The sequence below is a fragment of the Hipposideros armiger genome, unplaced genomic scaffold (genome assembly GCF_001890085.2).
Source record: "Hipposideros armiger isolate ML-2016 unplaced genomic scaffold, ASM189008v1 scaffold_585, whole genome shotgun sequence".
In the NCBI taxonomy this organism is placed as follows: domain Eukaryota; kingdom Metazoa; phylum Chordata; class Mammalia; order Chiroptera; family Hipposideridae; genus Hipposideros; species Hipposideros armiger.
In genome coordinates, this window is record NW_017731935.1 from 579,858 (window position 1) to 599,800 (window position 19,943).

The window sequence follows — 19,943 nt, forward strand, 5'->3', positions numbered from 1 at the left end:
ATGTGATTTGAAAATATTTTCTCCCATTCTGTGAGTTGCCTTTTTACTCTGTTAATAATGTCCTGTGATGCTCAAAAGTTTTTAATTTTGACTAAGTCATTTTATCTATTTTTTTTCTTTTATTGCTTTCACATTTGGTGTCCTATCAAAAAAATCCATTGCCAAAAAGAAAAAACAACAACAAAAAAGAAAAAACACTAAGCTCACAGATACAAAGAACTTATTGGTGGTTGCCAAAGGTAGGAGGTGGGGGTTGGGAAAAAATGGGTGAACTGTTTTTTGTTTGGTTAAATAAATTGAATATTTTTATTAAAAAATCTGTTGCCAAACCCAAGATCTTGAACATTTATTCTTGTTTTCTTCCAAGAGTTTCATAATTTCAGCTCTTACATTTAATCTTTTACCCTTTGAGTGAATTTTTGTATTTAGTGCTAGGGAGCCATTGACCGATTCTCACCTTTTCTTGCTTCATGTTATGTCTTTTAACTTTTTATCGCATGCTAGCCTTGGTGAGTTTTACATTCGTGGGTACTTAGAGTTCGGGGTCTTCCTTTATCAGGTGTTGGATTTGCGCTGGTAGGGAGTTAATTTGCTTCTGGTCCCGTTGTATCCTTTTGCAGCTTTTTGTTGAAGTGCTTCTGGGGTGGCCATTGCTCCAGGATGGTTTGTACCCTGACTGCAGTGGCCCTTCCAGGATCCGCCGGACTCCCCATGTGATCGCCAAGTCCCCTGCCTTGCCAGTGGGCACTCAGCGGCCCTCAGCCCTGCATGAGCTCTGGGACCTGCAGTCTCGCCCTGTGGCCAAGTGAAAGGGTTGCGCCTTGGCCAAGGCTGGCGACATCCCAGGCTGGCACTGTTTGGTCCTCCAGACCACTGACGGCTCCAGAGCTTTGTGCCTTCCAGCCCCCACCACCTTCCCCAGGCGTCGTTTCCCCGTTCCTCTGGGCCTGTGCCCTGTCTTGGGAAGCACCGGCCCTCCCTGTGCCCCACAGCGTCCTGTCGCGACTGGCCGCCCCACGCAGCGCTGGTGCATGCTGGCTCCTCTCCCCAGCTGGCAGTGTCCCGCCCTCTGAACCGCCTGTGGGATTTCAAACAAGAGGACATTTTAATCTTGGGGAAGGGATTTGACTGGTACAGACAAGGTGCTTTTCCACAAGTGACTTGAAATGTCTAAGGTGGAACAGAGTGTGGGAGTCCTAGAAGCAGCTTCACGAGTAGAGGCACGCGCTTTCCCCCAAGCCGTGCCCGCTGAGGCCCCGGAGGCTGCAGACTCCTGTGTGCGCTGAGCTCCTTTCCAGGCATGAGTAAAGAGCCACCTGCCACCCGGCTGGGGCGTGTGACCCGTGCGTGTGCGAGGCTGCCGAGGCGTGGCTGCACTGCACTACACGGAGGGTTGGGCAGGGCCTCACACGATCATCCTTTGAAGTGTGGCCCCACTGCACATGGTATTGGCCCAAGGAGACGTCTCTGGTTGGTGGAAAGACGTCCTGGGCGATAAGGCCTGCCTGGGAGGCATAGGCAGCAGTCATAAAGCCAGAGCTGAGGCGGGAGGAAGAGGTGAATGGGACACTGGGAATTCCACTGGCCCCGGGAGGACAGGCGGGCACAGCAGTGAGCACTGTGCCGGCGGCGGCTGCCTCCTCACGCCCACCGGAGCTCCGGTTCCTTGACCTCGCGCTGTGAGCCGTGCAGGGCGAGACACCATGGGAGGGTCCTTTTACTCCAGCATGTGCTTCGTGCTCCGTAAAGATGATGATGACAGATAGGACAGTGCAGTGTCTGTCCCCAGGCCAACCTGCCCATGCCTGGTGCTGGCTGTGCCTGGGTGCCGCGCTTGGCTCTGCCTCACGGCCGCTCCTGTCATTAGGCTGTGATCCTGGCGTCGAAGGACCCGAACTCCGACATGGCACCGTGAGCCTGCAGCTGGCGAAAGCTCTGGAAGCTGGGCTGTGCCGCCTTCTCCCACGGGGTCCGGACGTCCCCTTTCACAGTGCGGCTCCACTGCTCAGCAGCTGCACGGCCACGGGCTGGCTTCCATTCACGGTCCTGCACGGGACAGCGAGGCAGCGGGCGCACTGGGCACAGTGGTGCCACCACCTGTCTCGCAGGTCCCCACTAGGGCCTCAGGACACGCTGTGGAAAGTTCCTGACCCCGGCCTGCCCACCGGGAGTGCTCCCGGCCGCACCTCCATCCCCTTTCTGTGGTCTCACGCTCGCCCTTATGAGGGATTCTTGAGCGAACCTGAGACTCCTCTTCAAAGCGGCTGGACAGCTGTGGTCAGCTGTCACCTCGGGGAACAGTGCAGGCGCCCGCGTGTCCTGCGGGTTGCTCCGAGTCGCTCAGCCTTGCCTGTAGGGGACCCTGACCTTCTGTGGGCAGCAGCGGCCCCGCAGTGCCCAGGCCTCCCTCTGCTTTTCGTGGTCCCTTCCTTCACAGACCAGGCGCCCCTCCCACCCCAGCTCCAAGCGCGGGTGCAGCAGGCTCCCAGCTGCTGTGGCCGAGCTCTCTGCTCCCTCCGGGAGCACCTGCGTCGCAGCTGGGCCGGTGGGCCCGGCCCTTCCGGGGGTCTCTGCTCCTGCCAGGCCGTGTCGGGAGGCGGGTCCCTGGGCGAGCGCAGCTGTGCAGTTACAGCCCTGGGTGACGCGTGCCCCTCCAGCACCCTCCTTCTCCCCACACCCCCTGCAGGCGCGGCGTGCTGCACCTCCACGAGAGCCGTGGCCTTGACGACCTGGGCCCTCCCCGGTGGCAGCTCGCGTCCTGCCTACTGTTGGTCATCGTCCTGCTCTACTTCAGCTTGTGGAAGGGAGTGAAGACTTCTGGGAAGGTGAGGCCCCAGCCCACGGAGAGTGGACACATGGCCGCAGCTGGGGAGTGGGCAGGGGGCTGTGGTTGGCTTGGGGCGCGGACAGGGGGCCAAGGTCTGGCTGAAGAGTGGCCTCCAGGGCAAAGCACCCACAGCAGAGTGTTCTCAGCTTGAAGACAAGCACAGCATAAATCTTCTGCGGATGAAAATATTTTGGTTATTATGGGCACTCAAAGTAATTTTGACCAAAATGTGCCCGTCACTTGTGATAACACATGTAGTGAAATGCCGACACGTGGGAACCTTTCTGTGAGGGTGCCTTCCCCTCCGTGGCCCGGAATCCATCTTTTACACGTAAGCCAGGTGAAATTCACTCACATCTCACTCTTCAGAAATTCAGCCACTCCTGCCCACTTCTACTGTGACAGACCGAATACAGGCAGGAATGTCCCTTCCTTGCCAAGTTGTTTGTCCTCTTTTAATCCCTGGGGAAGACGCACAGGACAGAAGCCATTTGCAGCCTCACCCAGTGAGCATCTGCTGTGAACGTTTGGGATGTTGAGCTGCCTCTCTCTTAGCACCAGCCGTCAGGGTGACTGGTGCCCACTCCCGCAGTGGGTGGCCCGTGCAGCCCGGTGACGCTGTCCTGTCCCCAGGTCGTGTGGATCACGGCCACCATGCCATATGTGGTCCTCTTCGCCCTGCTGCTGCGGGGGATCACCCTTCCCGGAGCCCTCGATGGCATCAGAGCATACCTGAGTGTTGACTTCCATCGGCTCTGCGAGGCGTCCGTGAGTATGCCCGCTGCTCACGCCCTGCGGCGTATGTGGGTGGGCAGGCGCCATGCCAGGGGCCCTGTGTTGGGGACAGGCGATTCCAAAGGCAGCTGTTCAGCCGGAATGTCTCACTCGCCCTGTAAATCCTGCTGTGGGCCAGGCTCTGCAGTACAGCACCCATGCCTGCCCGCAGCTCACCACCCACGTGACCGGGAACGTGTGGGCACAGCAGGGAGCCGATGACCAGAACGAGGGAGTTAGGAGGCCAGGCCACTGCTGGGACTCTAGGAATACAATGGACCATCCTCTCCCTGGAGGAGCAACCTCTTCCCCTGCTCCATCCGCTTCCTGGAGGAGCAGCATGGGCTGCCCACTCCATGCCACAGAGCTTTGCCCGGGACGTGGCCCTGCGCGCCAGCCCCTGTGCATTGGCCCAGCGCGGCTGAGACTGGTCAGCGTTGCCAGAGCCAGGGCTCCCTCCTCAGGAAGCTGCACCTCGATGGGGGACACTCTTGGTGCCCACAGTACGAGAGAGTGACCTAAGTCACATCACGTCAGAAATGAAGCCCAGAGCTGGCTGTAGATTTCTTCAGCAAAGGAAAAGATTGTTCTGGGTTGAAAGCCCAACCGCAGCCCCCAGTCAACTCCCCAACTCCACGGCCACCCCCAGTCCTGGAGAGAGGAGCGTGGTCAGGCCATGAGGAGGGGTCTCCAGAGGCGGGGGGGACAGCATTGCAGGGAAACCATCCAGAAACAGCAGTGGCCTCTGGTGCGTGGGGAGGGGAATGAAGGAACAGCGGCTCTTGAAAGGAAGTGGTCAGACATTCAGAGGGCTGGATCGGGGCAGGTGATGGGGCTTCAACAGCTACCCAAGGGGCGTTCATCTGCAAGAGGGGGAAGGCAGGTCTCAGCAAGGTGGGGGGCAGCCTGGGGCCCGGGGGCCATTGGAAGGTGGCCCTCCATGCTGCGAGGTCACAGTGAGAGGCAGCTGTGGGGCTCGTCAGGGAGGGCGGGCACGGCTCCAGGCCCCCAGGAAGCCCTGGGAGGAAGGTGCCTCCCGCAGGACACCGTCAAGCCCACAAGGCCAGGCAGCAGTGAGCGACCTCAGCGGGGCGCCAACGGGGAGCCCGCAGCAGGCCAGGCGGCGAGGCCGTGAGAGTAGACACATGTAGCAGGAGCTACGAGTAAAGGGACAGGAGATGCAGCTGCGGTCCCCATCCTCGACTCCGGGAAGCACAGAGAGGAAGCGGAGCAGATGCCAGCGTTAATTAATAGCCAGTTAACTCGAGTCTGTGGAGTAACATGCTGATGGTCCACAGGGAGTCACAAAGCACGAAGATCGAGCAAAGATACAGCCCCCTTCTCATCACGCTCCTCGGGCCAGCGACGTGGGGAGGTTTTTCCCCAGACGGCATTTCCTCTGATCGCGTTCTGGTGCCAGGTGCTCGTTGGTAATGATGCTGAGTTTAGATTCGACTCTGTTCCATGGAGCAGGTGGCATTTCAGCTGGAGACGCTGTCAGGGAGCAGAGTAGCCGAGGTCGCGGTCTTTGCACAGTTGCCTTTGACAGCTGGGCTGTGGCTTCCCGCAGCTCTAATAACCGCTGTCCGTCCCTCTGGCTGCAGGTTTGGATAGATGCTGCCACCCAGATATGCTTCTCCCTGGGCGTTGGGTTTGGGGTGCTGATAGCCTTCTCCAGTTACAATAAATTCACCAACAACTGCTACAGGTAAGTCCTGAGCCCCTGCCTGCATGAGGGTCTGCAGGATCAAGGAGGGGGGGTCATAATGTGTCCTGGATGAAGGGAGGAGACATCAGCTGTGTGGGCCGAACCGCTGAGCCAAATGGCCTTTTACGTGGAAATTAAAATGGGAAAGCTACAGGCAAATGTTGATTGTTGCTTTAAGGAAGGTATTGAAACCCTTGAAGATGTGTATCACCTCCCTGCAAGGAAGCCTCCTAGATTTTGGGGCAGCAGACTCCTCTGAGGCCCCACCCCTGCCCCCTCCTCCACCCCAGACCAGCAGCACCGGACCCCTGGGGGTCACTGGGAAATGTATCCTCTGGGGCCCACTAGACCTGCCCTGTCAGAACAAGGTCCCCCTGCCTGACAGCCACCCCCAGCACAAGTAGGGACCCCCATATCCACCTAGAGCCCCAGTATTGCTGGTGGGCCCGCTTGCCTTCAGCACTGAGTGCGTGTCCCAGGACCCTCTTGGTCCTGGACAGACATGGACCGTTGGTCACTGTGAGGACGGCCCAGAGCCTGGAGCCTGCAGCCAGGAGGTCCCAGGTGGGAAGTCCTATCCCCGTGGGCAGGGCAGCTGGAGGATAGGCTCTGTGGCTGCAGAGAGGGCTGGCATGACCCCTGGGAAGGTGCCCCAGATGCAGTAATTGAGGATAATGACAGGAACTGCAGCTGCTCCAGCATGGGGACGGGTGTCTTATCACAGAGACGCCATCATCACCACCTCGGTCAACTCCCTGACGAGCTTCTCCTCTGGCTTCGTGGTCTTCTCCTTCCTGGGGTACATGGCCCAGAAGCACAGCGTGCCCATCGGGGACGTGGCCAAGGACGGTGAGTCTGCAGAGGGCACGCGGGCCCACACCTCCGCCCACCCCAGGCCAGTTATCAGGACACGTTTCCTGCAGAACAAGGGGACACAGGCCTCCATGCTGCTGTGAGTGGCTGGCCTGAGCAGCTGCAGGTGTCCCAGTGGGAGCCCACTGTGGCCCAGGTGACATCCCACATCAGCCCCTCCCCAACTGGGAGCTGGTGGCTGAACGGTGGGCGCAGGTGACAGGAGCAGGCTCGTCCCCAGCAGAAGGTGTGCCAGGCAGGGCAAGTCGGTGGCTGGGCACAGGTGCAGGTGCTGAGGGTCACTCTGATCACTGAGGCCCCTGGGCACTTGGGGGTCTGTTCGGTTCTAGTTTGTGGTGGAACCAGGGCCTGGCAGCCCTGAATGGGGCCAGTCCAGCTCCAGGGTCTCCCGAGTCGGCTGAACCCCTCCCCTGCCTCAGGGCTGCTGTGCAAGTGAGCGGTGCAGGTCCCCCAGAGGCTGTCCCCTGGCTTGATTCAGAGACCGCCCCACTCTTCTCCTGCGGCTGGAAGTTCCCTGCTCTGCTGGGCGTGCTCTGAGACTCAGGGAAGCCTTGTGGGGCCACTTACTCTTACTCTTCTTACTCTGGAGTCAGAGAGATCATCCAGGGAGGGCCAGGGGGAGCAGAGGACCAGCCCCTTCTGTGCCCTGAGCTCTCAGCTGGGGGCAGCCTTCATCATCCCATCACACCCCCACTTTGAAAGGAGGAAACAGAGACCTCCAGGCCCAAAAGGAGCCCCCTGAGATGGCAAAGCGGGGTCTGGGGCGGAACCTCCGTGTGTTTCCAAGCCAACATTCTTTCCTCTGGCACAAAAACCGTAGTGAGGCTGAGGACGGACAGCACGCTGCAGATGCACACAGGGCAGTGAGGTTCGCCCCCTGCGTGCGTGCACCCCGCTCCTCTGCCCGTATGGTAGATAGCAGCGGCCTGTTAACCCCTGAGAGGAACGCCGCGTCTGCTGTTCATGTGCCTGACAAGTGAGTCAGTGTCACTCAGACTCTTAATTCTCAGGAAAACAGGGTGAAATATTAACTCAGGACAGAGACGGAAGTTGAGGGTGTTGACATTGCGTCCCACCCAGCTGACACACCTCTTCCGGGTTCATTGCTAAGTTTACAGCATGTAGGCTTCAGAGCGTCTCAAAGAGCTGCCCCTTGCCCCACATGGAAACGGTGCCCCTTCCCTGGGGGTGGGGGTCAGAGAGCCCAGCCTGCCTCAGGGCCAGCGAGCCTCTGGGAGGTGGCCGGCCTCCAGCCTTTGATCCTCTGGAAAGACTGTAAGTGCCCTGTTCCTGTCGGCACCGGGACCAGCAGAAGAGCTAAGTTACCTCTCTGTGTGGAGGCAGAGGCTCTGAGGGCTGTGCTGGTCAGTGACGTGTGCGCGTCCACTAACGCTGACCATGAGAATGGCCAGTTACCGAGTTCCTATGGGAATAGTTTTGTTTTGAGATCCTTCGCGGCCAAACTGCATTTCATCTTGGTTGTGCTGCTGCTCCCATCCCCCCCCCCAGTCCAGCCCCGGCCTTCACCTGCCCCCGGGTCCCACCTGCTGGGGATAAGGAGCAGGTGCGGCTGCCCATGTGCACCTGTGCTGACCCAGGAGTCCCATCCCGGGGGTGTTGCAAGGAGGCCGATCACTCCCTGCGAGCAGGTCACTCCCTTCCTAGCCGCACAACAGAGAGCATTCGCAAATGTACTTTTAAAGGTCACGCGTGGAATAATTCACAGCACAAACGTTTACAATGTATTGCTCGTGAACCACAGTGGGTGTGCGTGTGCGTGCCCAGTGTTTCTGCAACCTGCTCAGGAAGAACAAACCCGGAGGCTCGAGGTGTGTCCAGGAACCAGGCAGGACCCCGGGAGCCTCTCCCACTCCTGTCCCGGCGTCCCCAAAGCTGGGGACGGGGGGCAATTTGGAAGAGCACAGTCGTTGCGCCACTGGGTATGGAACAGGCAGATCAGTGTCCCATTGATGCTGGGCTCCTATTCTCTAGAGTCCCAGGCCGTGTGTCCCCCGAATTCAGGAGTGAGGAGAGGCGAGTCCGCCATGGGAAGGCTTTGTCGCTGTCTGGAGGCCTCGGGGGTGGGGCGGGGGAGAGAGAAGTGACAGCTCGGTGCCAACTGGGGGTCTGCTTTCAGGGCCTGGGCTGATTTTCATCATCTACCCCGAAGCGCTTGCCACGCTCCCGCTGTCCTCGGCCTGGGCTGTGGTTTTCTTCACCATGCTGCTTGCCCTGGGGATCGACAGCGCCGTGAGTGACCACAGCACATCATGTGCCCGGGACCCCGCCTGACAGTGGGCTCATCCCCCAAAGGCCCTGTGCTCACACAGAGCCCCATGTGGGTGGCAGGGAGGGGTCGCATAATTGCTTGAGACCCTTCCTGGACGGGGTGTTTGGACCACTCTGGGGCACCAGCTGTGCCCTCAGCCTGAGCCACCATGGACCCTAAACACGCACAGCAAGAGGGCAGCACAGGAAAACAGGGTGATGTGGCCACACAGAGTCAAGGCAGGCCCTTCATGACTCGTCACTGTCCCTGACCCCTTAGCCCCAGGAGGAATGGATACACGCGCAGGGTGGGGTGCCAGAAGGCTCCAACGCGGCCCAGGTGGGCCCGCTGAGCGTCTTGTGCAGCCCTGCGTATGCTGCATGGGTGTGTGGGTGTGTGTGAATCTGTGCCTGTGTGTGTGTGCATGTACGTGCATGGGTGTGTGCATGTGTGTACATCTGTGCCTGTATGTACGTGGGTGAGTGTGCGTGGGCGTGTGCACGTGCTTGGGTCTGTGTGTGCATCTATGTGGGTATGTGCTTGTGAGTGGGTGTGTACATGTGTGTGCTGTGCTCTGGGGGCAGAGGGTGAGCCCTGGGCCTGCTGGACTTCCTCAGCCTCCTTCCTGTTTGCCTGCTGGTGACCATCAGCTGAGACCTCGGGGTCCCATAACTGGCTGTGGGCGCCTTGTTCACCTGAGCTTCCTGGGAAGTGCAGAGAACCTCCCTGTAACTCTGGCCACGCTCCGTAGTCCTGCACCTCCATCTCCCACCAGCCGGGTCACTGACCCTCAGGGTGGACCATTCCCTCGGATGGTGGTCTGGGAGGGAATGAAGCCATGACAGCATTTCCCGGGAGATGTGGTCTCAACAGAGCAGGACAAAGAGGGTCCCCAAGCAATCAGAGCCACGTGGGCAGCGCCCCATCGTGACGAGACTCAGTCAGGAAGTCTTCGTCAGTGAGGATTAGCCGGAGGCCAGGACCGTCCGCCCTGGAAGCAGACTTCAGCTGTGCTTGTGGGAGAGACATTTGCTTAGAAAAGTCCAGCAGACCCACCCTTTGTGGCGATACAGTGCACGGCGTTGTGTTAGCCACATAGCACTTCTCCCCACCAGGGACTTCAAGGTGACTAAGCAAATCACCACAGTGGACGGAGCGCCCACCCCCTGTCCTCTCTCTCCGATGGCCATGTCACAAGAGGAGCCCTCATGAAGGCTGTCCTGTCTTTATGTCACTCTCACCCTCAATACCATGCAGTTCCCACTCCAAGTCCATTTTCTGGGCATACACCCATTGACTTACGCATAGGTGGCACCCAGGCGTGGTGCCGAGTCCCCTCCAGCACGTCCCCGCTCTGTGTTGGCTGCAGATGGGTGGGATGGAGTCGGTGATCACCGGGCTCATCGACGAGTTCCAGCTGCTGCACAGACACCGGGAACTCTTCACCCTCTTCATCGTCCTGGCGACCTTCCTCCTGTCCCTCTTCTGCGTCACCAACGTACGTACAGGCTCAGCTTTGCCTCAGGTTCTCCTTAGTGCTCTGCACCGGGCAGCGTGCTGGTGCTGTCAGGCTGCACAGCCACAGCACTTCTAAGAGCTGCACCCCCAAACTACCCTCGACTTGTGATCATAGGAGCGAAGCCGTGGTCACACTCAGGAAGCTGTGGTCACACAGAGTAGCTATGGTCACACTCGGGGTGGCCGTGGTCACACAGAATAGCTATGGTCACACTCGGGGTAGCTGTGGTCACACAGAGCAGCTGTGGTCACACTTGGGGTGGCCGTGGTCACACAGAATAGCTGTGGTCACACTCGGGGTAGCTGTGGTCACACAGGGCAGCTGTGGTCACACTCGGGGTAGCTGTGGTCACACAGAGCAGCTGTGGTCACACTCGGGGTGGCCGTGGCCACACAGAGCAGCTGTGGTCACACTCGGGGTGGCTGTGGTCACACTCGGGGTGGCCGTGGTCCACGTGGGACTTGGTCCCGAGCTCCTTCAGCACCTGGACAGCTCCCTGGGAAGCCCTGGGCCCAGCCGCCTGCCTGCCGGGGTTTATGAGGTTGGAGTGAGGCCAGTCCTTGGGGGTAGGGGGCCTGGGTCACCTCCCCACCGCACAGAGGTTCTGCCAAGCTTGGCCTTTGGTGGCTTTCATTTCTAATGACACCGGGAGCGCTGGGAAAGGAAAAGAGAGGTCATTTTTATTTTTGCATAATAGATGTGTCCCTAAGAAGCTGTGTATGGACTGAATTTTAGTGACTCCAATTGGACTTTATAGGGAGTGAAGCAGTATCTGTCTGTAAAGTGAATCCACAGGCCAGGTTTATGTTTTGGGAAAAGCGCTTTCATGGGCCAGGTTTTGTGGGCCAGGCGCGCCACACCGCGGCACCCCAGGTTCAGCAGGCGCCCCTCCCGTTCCAGGGCGGCATCTACGTCTTCACGCTGTTGGACCACTTCGCGGCCGGCACGTCCATCCTCTTCGGCGTGCTCATCGAGGCTATTGGGGTGGCCTGGTTCTACGGTAAGGACGGAGCCGCCCCTGGGGGCTGGCGTGCTTCGCGGGTGGGAGACTGTGCCGCCTGTCACTGGCGGGGCTGACAGCCTGTTGCTTTGTGGCTGTGCGGCTTCCATTTTTGGCAAAGATGGCTTGAAAAGGGACATGTGAGCTCCAGGAAGCTTAAATCATAGTGACTACAGCATCGCAGAGGATGGGGGTTGGCAACCATCATCCCATTAGGCCAAGGAAGACAGTTGGCCTGGATAGCACCCCAGATCCTTGCTGTGGTTGGAGGTGTCCAGTGGCCACACAGCTATGCTGTGCAGACATCCTAATTGGTTCCTGAGAAGGAATGGTTTCATGGGACTTGGGGACACTAATGCTGTTGGAAGTGAAGTCCGTGTCCAGCTAACAGAGGTGACCAGCATCGAGACACCAGAGAAAAAAGCCAAGACTGTCCCTCCTTGGAGAAGATGACCAGCAAATGCTGCGTCTGACTGTCATATTTCAAAATGCCCCTGCTCCCACGTCGGGGTCCTACTGGTACAGAACTGAGCCCTCAAGGACGTCACTGCTGACCTGACCCCGGGTCCCCCCGAGTACAGATGCTTGTTCATAAGTCAGTGCTGTGAGCCCACGAGGCCAGGGACCTGCTGGTCGGCAGGCGGTCCCCAGAGGAGGCTCGGCACCAGCCTGCAGCCCCGGCCCCTGTCCCTCCGGGGCTGGTGACTGAATGTCGTTCGTCAGCAACAGAAACTGGAGGAGGCCGCATCGCTTCCCACACGCTGGCCAAGGCGAGCCAACCACCTCGCTGCCTCAGTTTTCTCTTCCATGGAATGAGTCATGGTGCTGGCTCAGCTCAGCTCACGGGCCAGGTGTCCCTCAGGGCTAGCGACGGGAGCTCTGGAGGCCGCCCTGCACAGGTACCGCCCACGCTGACGGCCTGGGGTGTGCAGACCCCGGCTTCCTGCCCGTCACGTTACAGAGGGGCCTAGTCTCTGCCTCACAGCCGTGGGGACTATGCCCTAAAAGCGCCCTGACTCTGACAGCCCCGTCGGGTGACGTTCTCAGCCCGAGAGCACTTCTCAGTTAATGTCATTTCTGCAAAAAGGGAAACATCGAAGTCTGTGCTCTCGCTGGCACCTGGGGGCAATACTGTCTACCACTTCACACCTCACACACCTCACAGAGTGAGACACTCAAACGCGCCCCGCGCGTGAGTTCAGTGCTGGTGGAGGCTGGAGGGGATCTGGCCCGGAGCAGCGCCTGCCCCAAAGCCTCAGGGGACGGAGAGCTGCGTTGTTTCTCCAAACGAGTTTCACGTCTGTCTGATCCAAATGGAACCAAGTCTGCAGGTTGTGTCAGAAGGCCCAGCCATTCAGGGCACTGAGGGTCCCTGTGAGTCTTTGAGCTGTGGGTCACCTACGCCAGGTGGGGCTGCCCTGGCCCTGCTCGAGGGGCCGTGTCCAGAGGGACCGAGAGCCCCAGGTAGATGCTCCCTCTTTGCTGGACTTGGGGTTCACCCTTCTCCGTTCCCCTTTGTCCTCAGGTCCATCTCTGTGTCCAGGGTTCTCATGATGGGGTTGGAGTAAAGAGGGAATTCTGAAAGGAGGGGCCTTTCTGATATGTCCCCACATGCGACGCCCACGAGACTTAATCCAAGCCCAGCAGACCAGCCAAGGGCGTACGACCAGAGCCCAGGCTTGCTTCAGGGTGGGAGAAATCACTTTTAAGATCTCCTGGAGAAGATACCAGGTCATCCGGAAATACCTTTCCTTAAAAAATTACAATTGTGCACATAATGGAGTATTATTCTTAAAAGAGAAGAAATTCTGACACCTGCTACCACATGGATGAACCTAGAGGACATATGCTCAGTGAGACAAGCCAGTCACAAGAGGACGAAACTTATGTGAGGACTATATGAGTCCACGTATGTGAGGTCCCTAGAGCTGCCAAATTCATAGTGACAAGGAGGACAGGATGAGTGTCGGGCCGGGGCAGGGACGTATGTGTCTAATGGGGACGGAGCTTCAGTTTGAATAGATGAGAAAGTTCTGGAGATGACGGAGGTGATGGTTGTACAACAGAAAATGCACCTAATGCTGCTGAACTAGACAGTTAAGATGGTAAATTTTATGTTACATACATTTTGCCACAGTTTTTTTAACTGAAAAACGACGATTGCAGAGAGGAAGCGGGCAGCTGTGGGACGCGGGGAGGAGGACGTGAGGCAGGAAGAGGGTGGGGGGCGGCCAGGCAGTCTCTGGGGACCCACAGTTCTCCCCAAGTGATCAACAGGGCTGAGGCGCACACGTCACCCCGTGGTCGGGCGTGAGGCTGGCCCCTGCAGGAGGCAGCAAGCTTGAGGTCCCCTGGGCGGGCATGGGCGTCAGGAGGACTTCAGGGATGTGCTGTCCTGACCGTCCTGCCCGGCGCCCCCCCCCCACCCAGGAGTGCGGCAGTTCAGTGACGACATCAAGCAGATGACCGGGCAGCGACCCAGCCTCTACTGGCGGCTGTGCTGGAAGTTCGTCAGCCCCTGCTTCCTCCTGGTAAGGCCCGGCCGCGGGTTCCTGCGCCTGCCCAGCGCTCATGCCCACCCTGTCCAGTGGTGGCCGCGCCGCACACAGGTTTCCACTTGAGTGAGCGAAGGTGCTTGAGGCAGGGGAGGGGGCTCCGTGCTGCCAAGGACCGGGGTCTCCGAGGCGGAGTCGGCAGGGCAGGCTGGCCCCTGCAGTCCTCGCTGGTCTCGTGGAGGTGTCCCCAACCCCGCGAGACCCACTGAGAAACCTGTGCCCGTCGCTCCTTCATGCTGTGGCTGGGTGCCTGTGACCGAGACCCAATGGCTCAGGATGCTGGGTCTGGACAGGTGGTCCCAGACGGCTGATCAAGGTCGAGTCCAGGTCCAAGCAGAGAGCCCGTGAGCTGTGCAGGAACCAGCACCCCCAATGCCCGGCCCTCCTCCCACCCAGGCGGCCCAGCAGTCACCTGGGGCAGGCCTGGGACAGGCAGGCAGCCAGGCCGACCACGCCGTGGGCCAGCCCAGTGGCTGGTGAGCGACGGAGGGGGCAGGGGTTGGTGTCTGCATAAATGGTGCTTCTCACGGAGCCCCCCAAACACTCGGAGGCCGCTCGTATCACCCCGTCGGGCAGCCTGAGGCCCGTCCCCAACGTGTCCATCTCGCCACACCTGGACGGCTGTGGGCGTGTGACCTCTAGACGGTGAGGTGTCCCAGGTGGGCCTAGGACAGCTGCGGGAGTTCCCGCTAGTCAAACTGAGAACCGGGAGGACGTGTATCTGACCAGCACTGCCCGTGACGGCTGCCTGGTTCCCCCGTCTGTGGGGGCCGGGCCCCCGGAGCTGTGGCTGCAGACCCTGCGCCCTGATGCGCCTGCTCCATCCGTCTGCGCCCGCCTGACCTGTGCCCTCGGTTTCAGTTTGTGGTCGTGGTCAGCGTGGTGACCTTCCGGCCCCCGCACTATGGAGACTACGTCTTCCCTGAGTGGGCCAACGTGCTGGGGTGGACCATCGCCATGTCCTCCATGTCCATGGTGCCCATCTACGCAGCCTACAAGTTCTGCAGCTTGCCGGGATCCCTGCGGGAGGTGCGTGTGTGGACAGCCCCTCACCCCGCCCCACCGCCCGCTCCTGGGGCCACCAGCCATGTCCGGCGGCCTCGCACCTCCCACCACCCAAACTCTGCACAGACACCACATAAACGCTCAGTAGCCGAGGCGGGGGCGCTCCGAGGCGGGGGCGCTCTGCGACGGTTCCCTGGGGCTGCGACCTGAGAGGAAAGCTGGCCTCAGAGTCAGGGAACCAGCTGCTGAGAGACGGGCCTGCGGGAAGCGAGGGGCAGTGTGTTACGCTTCGTCCAGGCCCCAGGCCATTCTGGCGGGCGGTGGAAGGAAGGCCGGCTTGCAGAGCTCAATGTGACAAAGCCAGGGCCTCCCTTCCCCTGCTGCAAGTGAGCTCCAGGGACCCGGGCACGGCTGGGGCTGGTGGGGGCATGCGTGCTGCCCACCTTCACTCGGAGCTCACGGCACGTTGACGTGGAGACGGCCCTCCAGCACCTGCCGTTTCAACCTGCGTGGACTCTGCTCCACAGTCTCAGAGGACCCAGCCGTCAGCTGCCCCAGCAGACCAGGTGCCAACCTGGGGCCCACGCTCTCTCCATCTCTCCTAGAAAGTGGCCTACGCCATCACGCCCGAGAAGGAGCGCGAGCTGGTGGACAGGGGGGAGGTTCGCCAGTTTACGGTGAGTACGTGCCACTGTCCCCACAGCCCCTCGGCGGGGACGCAGCCGGAGCTGCCGAAAGAGCAAGTGAGAACCACAGCCCCCGGAAAGCTGGGAGGCTCCTTTACTCCTTCGGCAGCCGCTCCCTGGGGTCACCTCCTGGGAAGCCCTGTCCTGAGGAGGGGGGGCTACAGACGACACGTGTCAGGTGCAGCTGCTGGGGAGAAGGACAAGGCAGAGTGGCTGGGCCTGACCGGTGGGCCCTCCAGGGACGGGGCGCGTGAGGCCGCTGTGTGAAGGGCGGGCCTGCGGGCCTGGGCACAGCACCCCGAAAGGCCCCGAGGGTGGGCACTGCACGTTCTAGAATTAGCGAAGGGCCAGCCCGCCTCCCTGGGGGACGGAGGGAAGGTACCTGGAGCAGTTCAGGCTGTCACGAGGCGGGAGACAGAGGTGCACGGTTGTACGACACTGGTGCACAAGGCTGCTTTTTCATCGTTTATCTACGTCACAAAACGAAGCCTTGTGAACTCTCGCGGGAAAACCACACCTTGATGGTCACTGGCATCCACCCTGTCTGCCCCCTGAGTAAGCGCCACCGCGCGCAGTCGGAGCTGCTCCCGTCCTTTCTAGCGTCATTTCTGTCACATCTTGTTTGGCTTCAGTCGTGTTTGGCTCTGTAAAGCGCGTCGTGCTGACCGGACCCTTTGGGTGGCCTTCCCACCTGTGTAGCTGGTGCACCCCCACACACACACTTCCTGCTTCTCACACCCACCATTCCTCCAGCCTCTTGGAACTCTGAGTACATAGTTTTCAGCAAATTTGGAAATTTTGGGCTATCATTTCTTTAGCATTTTTCTGCTCCACCTCCTTCAAGGACTCTGATTAAACATATATTATCAGGCCACTTTAATTCTCTTTCTTCTGTGTGTTCTATTTCATATGCTCCCTGTGGCTTCGTATTTTAGCTCACTGATTTTTTTTCCTCCGCAGCATGTAATCTGATAATCCAGCATATTGGTCATCTCGCACACTGCGGTTTTCTTCTCTGGAAGTTCAGTTTGGGTCTTTTCACAGCTGCCCTGTCTCCACGAGTGTAAAGCATGCAGCTATAATCATGGATTTAACACCCTTACCGGCCCGCTTCAATGTTTGTGTCGGTTCTGGGTCAGTTTCCGTTGGTGACTTTTCTCTTTAGGGCTGGATTTTGCTGCTTCTTTTCATGTCTGGTGATTCTTAACTGGGCTCCACACACTGTGAGTTTTACCTTGTTAGATGCTGCATGTTTTTGCATCGTTTTAAATACTCTTGAGCTTTGTTCTGGGACATTAAGTTACTTGGGGACAGTGTGATCTTTTGGGGACTTTTGAAGATTTGTTAGGTGGAATGAGTGCAGCATTTAGTGTCGGGCGATTTCCCGCCACTGAAGTGAGACCTTTGTAAGTCCTGCACCCACGAACCGGGGAATCTCCCGCCAGGCTGGCGGGAGCAGCCTGGGTGCCTGCCGTGTGGCTTCAGAGGCTGTCCCCTCCAACCCTGTCAGGTGGTTCTCTCCCTCGCCTGGTGGCCTCGTGCGCCCTGGGTCCTCGGCTGGACCCCGGGGACCTGTGCAGGTCTGTCCTCTTGGGCACTTTGTCCTGCAAACTCCAGTGCCTGGTCTCCCCAGCACCCACCTGTCCCCTCAGCCCCAGGGTCCACTGGCCCCAGCGGGCTCCCCTCCCCCACGCTGCAGCCTTGAGACTCCCTAGAGGCCACCAGGGGTAGCTCCTGTGTTTGTGTCTCTCTGGGTCACTCTCCTTTGTCACCTGATGTCCTGGGTCCTAAAGCCCATTATTATGTATGAGTATGTGTGTTCATTTGGGGCTACTTCAGATGGTACAACAGATTCTGTCCCTATCACTTCCTCTCAACCAGAAGTCTTTGTGTGGCTTGCGGGCTGATAGCTGCAGGACACTGACCGTGAACCTGCCACAGGCTGTCGTCCACCTCCACCTCGCGGCTCCCTCACTGTACCCCACTCGGCTGACAGTTACACGTTCGTTCCATCCCTAGAAGTTGCATTTGCTCTGCCTGTTTCTTGTGAAATGCACGTCATTGTACGTTGCATCTGTCACTTTTAACACTTCTGACGTAGCGACCCATAATCTGCAGGTCACAGCGTCACTGGGGCCAGTTTCGCCCTGGTTCTGGGCTCCTTGCTGCTGAGCTGGTCTTCATCCGTGGGAGTCTGAGCCCTGCCAGGTGCCACCCACTGAGCATCCCGTGCCCGCTGTGGCTGGGCCAGGAGACAGCCCTGCCACCCTAGTTTTGAAAATGTTTAAAGAATACAGTTCTTGCCATTTAGTGCGATCAAAGGGCTTGTGATCAAAATTAGGCTGAGCTCCCAGCTGCATAATAACAGGCAGTGACATTTGCCGAGGACTGTGTGGCGTCCCGTCAATCTCATCCGTCCTGAGTGGTGAATGAGGGCTGCTCCCCACCCGCTGGGTCTCGTGAGTGAAACGGAACTACAGGGCACAACATTTCACGGGGATGGACCAGAGGCCCCAGGAAAGTGGCCTCGGGCGCCTGGGGTGCGGGGTCTCAGGTGACATGCGTGCCCGTGTGTGATCTGAGACCAGCCCCAGGTCTGTCCGGCCAGCAGCTGATGTCACGCTGTCGGGGACCATCGAGGCCGCTGGTCCGTACGCTGGCCTCTCACTGCAGGCAGTGAGTCTTCTCACTGAAGTCTCCTTGACTTCTCTGGGTCAAGTGGTGACTCATTTACTGAGGTTAAACAGGCACCGGGTCTGTGGTGCCCAGCGCGGTGCTGGCCAGGCCCCCTGAGCGTTCCGGCCACGTTCTCACTGTCCTCTCGCTGACGCCCCTCCCAGGTACGAGCCGGGGCGGCTTCTGGCTTCTGAAAGACCCGTTTTCTTTGCAGCTGCGCCACTGGCTCATGGTGTAGAGCGGAGCAGAGAAGGAAGACCCTGAGTGGCCGTCCCGCCCGCCGAGGGAGAGACGCCGGCCATGATGGGAAACCCGAGCCTGGAGAGAGGAGGCTGCTCCCGGCCACCGGTGCTGCCTGGACACACGGGAGCCCTGCCTTCCCGTGTTTACACTGGTGACGCGCGTGGGGACAGCACCTGCCATCCGTCCTGTGTCCTGTGTAACGTAGTAGAAAACGTCGTGCTCTGTTCTTGTAAAGCCCCCAACCCCCGCCGCCACCCAGGGCTAACGTCTCGCTCCCTCCGTGTGCTGAGAGAAACGTGATTGTGGGTGACTGTGGGGCCTTCGTGCTCCCACTCGCTTCCTGGGTCATTTATTTTGCTCGTATTACAAAAGCTAAATATCACATTTTGCCTAATTGTGTGGAAGGTGAAATGGAAGAAACCGCACACACGGCGATGGAGTGGGGGCTTTGTGTCTCCACGTCACACACGCCGTCTGTTCCGAGCCATCGAGGGCAGGGTCTGGTGTGTGTGACGGGGACGCTGTTGACTTCCTTGTAGCTGAGAGAAACAAACTCCATGGGACCCGCGTGACTGCCACCTCTCCTGCGCGATGCGGGTCCCGGTCCGTGCGCTGCCGCCTGGCCGTGGACCCGTGGCCACGGGAGAAAGCGTGCTGCTCACGAGCAGGAGTGTGTCCCCAGCCTGGGCCTGACCAGGCAGCGCCCCCGAGGTAGGCGGCCTGGGCGTGACCCTGGGAGGAAGACCCTGCCAGAATTGTCTTCTCTCAGGCACACATCACATCCATAACCACACCTTCTATGTTAGGGAACGGCTTTTTAAATCATACTTACCTGTGAATCAGAACTAATTGTCAAAATGCTGGGCCGGCTCTGAAAACCTGTGTGCTGCCGTCCCCGTTGCTGTTACACGAAACTTAGCCAAAGCGCGGCCATCCCACAGCTGGCTCAGCCACCGAAATGCACGGGGCCGTGGGCTGCGCCCCAGGCACAGCTCCGTGCCCCGCAGGGAGTTGGAGGCCGTGCTACGTGTGCTGACCCTGCGGAGGCGCCCCATCCCACTGCGGACTGTGGCCCCAGGGCAGTGGGTCTACCCCTTCTCTCGAGGAGCCTGGCTGCCCCACATAGAACACGGTGTCGTCAGTGTCTGTCTGTCCATGCTCAGCATCACCAACAATAAAAATCTGTGTGGGAAAGGACCCGCCCACGTTTTGCTCAGCCCGTCGTGTTCAGGGCCGCCGGCCAGGCTCGCAGCCCCGATTCCGCTGGCGTGCTCCTTTCCCGGCCCAGAGGGGGCACTACTGAGCCCCCCAGGTCTGCTGGGCTTAACCTGGACCCCACCCAGGCCCGCGCCTGCAGGCTCCCTTGGTGGCCGTTGGCCCTGGCTGACCTAGCACCGTCCTGCCTACCTCTCTTGAGCCCTCACTTGCCCCACGTGTGCCCCCGTGGGCTCCCTCTGTGGCCGGACTCCAGCCCTGCGGTCTGATCGCCACCATCGCCCTGGCCAAGTGCCTCTCCTGGGGACGTGCCACCAGAGTCCTGTGTGGCTCCCTGCCCTTGGCCCCTGAGGGTCTCTCATCCACTCTGTGGCCAAAGGGGTCCTTCTAGACACTGGTCGGCCCAGGCCACAGCCCAGAGGAGACCTCTGTGCTTTATCATAATATTGGGTTGTCGGAAAAATCATGACGCATTTTTGCAATGAAAAATAGAAAAAATACGTTATGAGTTTTCCAACAACCCCATACTTGGAATAAACACTAATGCTATGATCCATGTGGTTGGGCAGCCGGTCACTCCTACCAGCTGTGAC

At 59.3% G+C, this 19,943-nt stretch overlaps 1 protein-coding gene across 1 annotated transcript in view; it reads left to right on the forward strand.

The window, feature by feature from the left end:
* Positions 1-19,320, forward strand: part of SLC6A3 (solute carrier family 6 member 3) — a 35,196-nt gene extending 15,876 nt beyond the window's left edge. Inside the window, exons 5-15 of the mRNA XM_019624346.1 lie at positions 2,687-2,825; positions 3,461-3,595; positions 5,206-5,309; positions 6,034-6,158; positions 8,320-8,432; positions 9,821-9,949; positions 10,871-10,970; positions 13,401-13,501; positions 14,387-14,554; positions 15,136-15,207; positions 18,107-19,320. Of these exons, the coding sequence (XP_019479891.1) occupies positions 2,687-2,825; positions 3,461-3,595; positions 5,206-5,309; positions 6,034-6,158; positions 8,320-8,432; positions 9,821-9,949; positions 10,871-10,970; positions 13,401-13,501; positions 14,387-14,554; positions 15,136-15,207; positions 18,107-18,130 (1,210 nt within the window). The 3' untranslated portion in view covers positions 18,131-19,320. The remainder of the gene's footprint in view (positions 1-2,686; positions 2,826-3,460; positions 3,596-5,205; positions 5,310-6,033; positions 6,159-8,319; positions 8,433-9,820; positions 9,950-10,870; positions 10,971-13,400; positions 13,502-14,386; positions 14,555-15,135; positions 15,208-18,106) is intronic.
* The last annotated feature ends 623 nt before the right edge of the window (positions 19,321-19,943 follow it).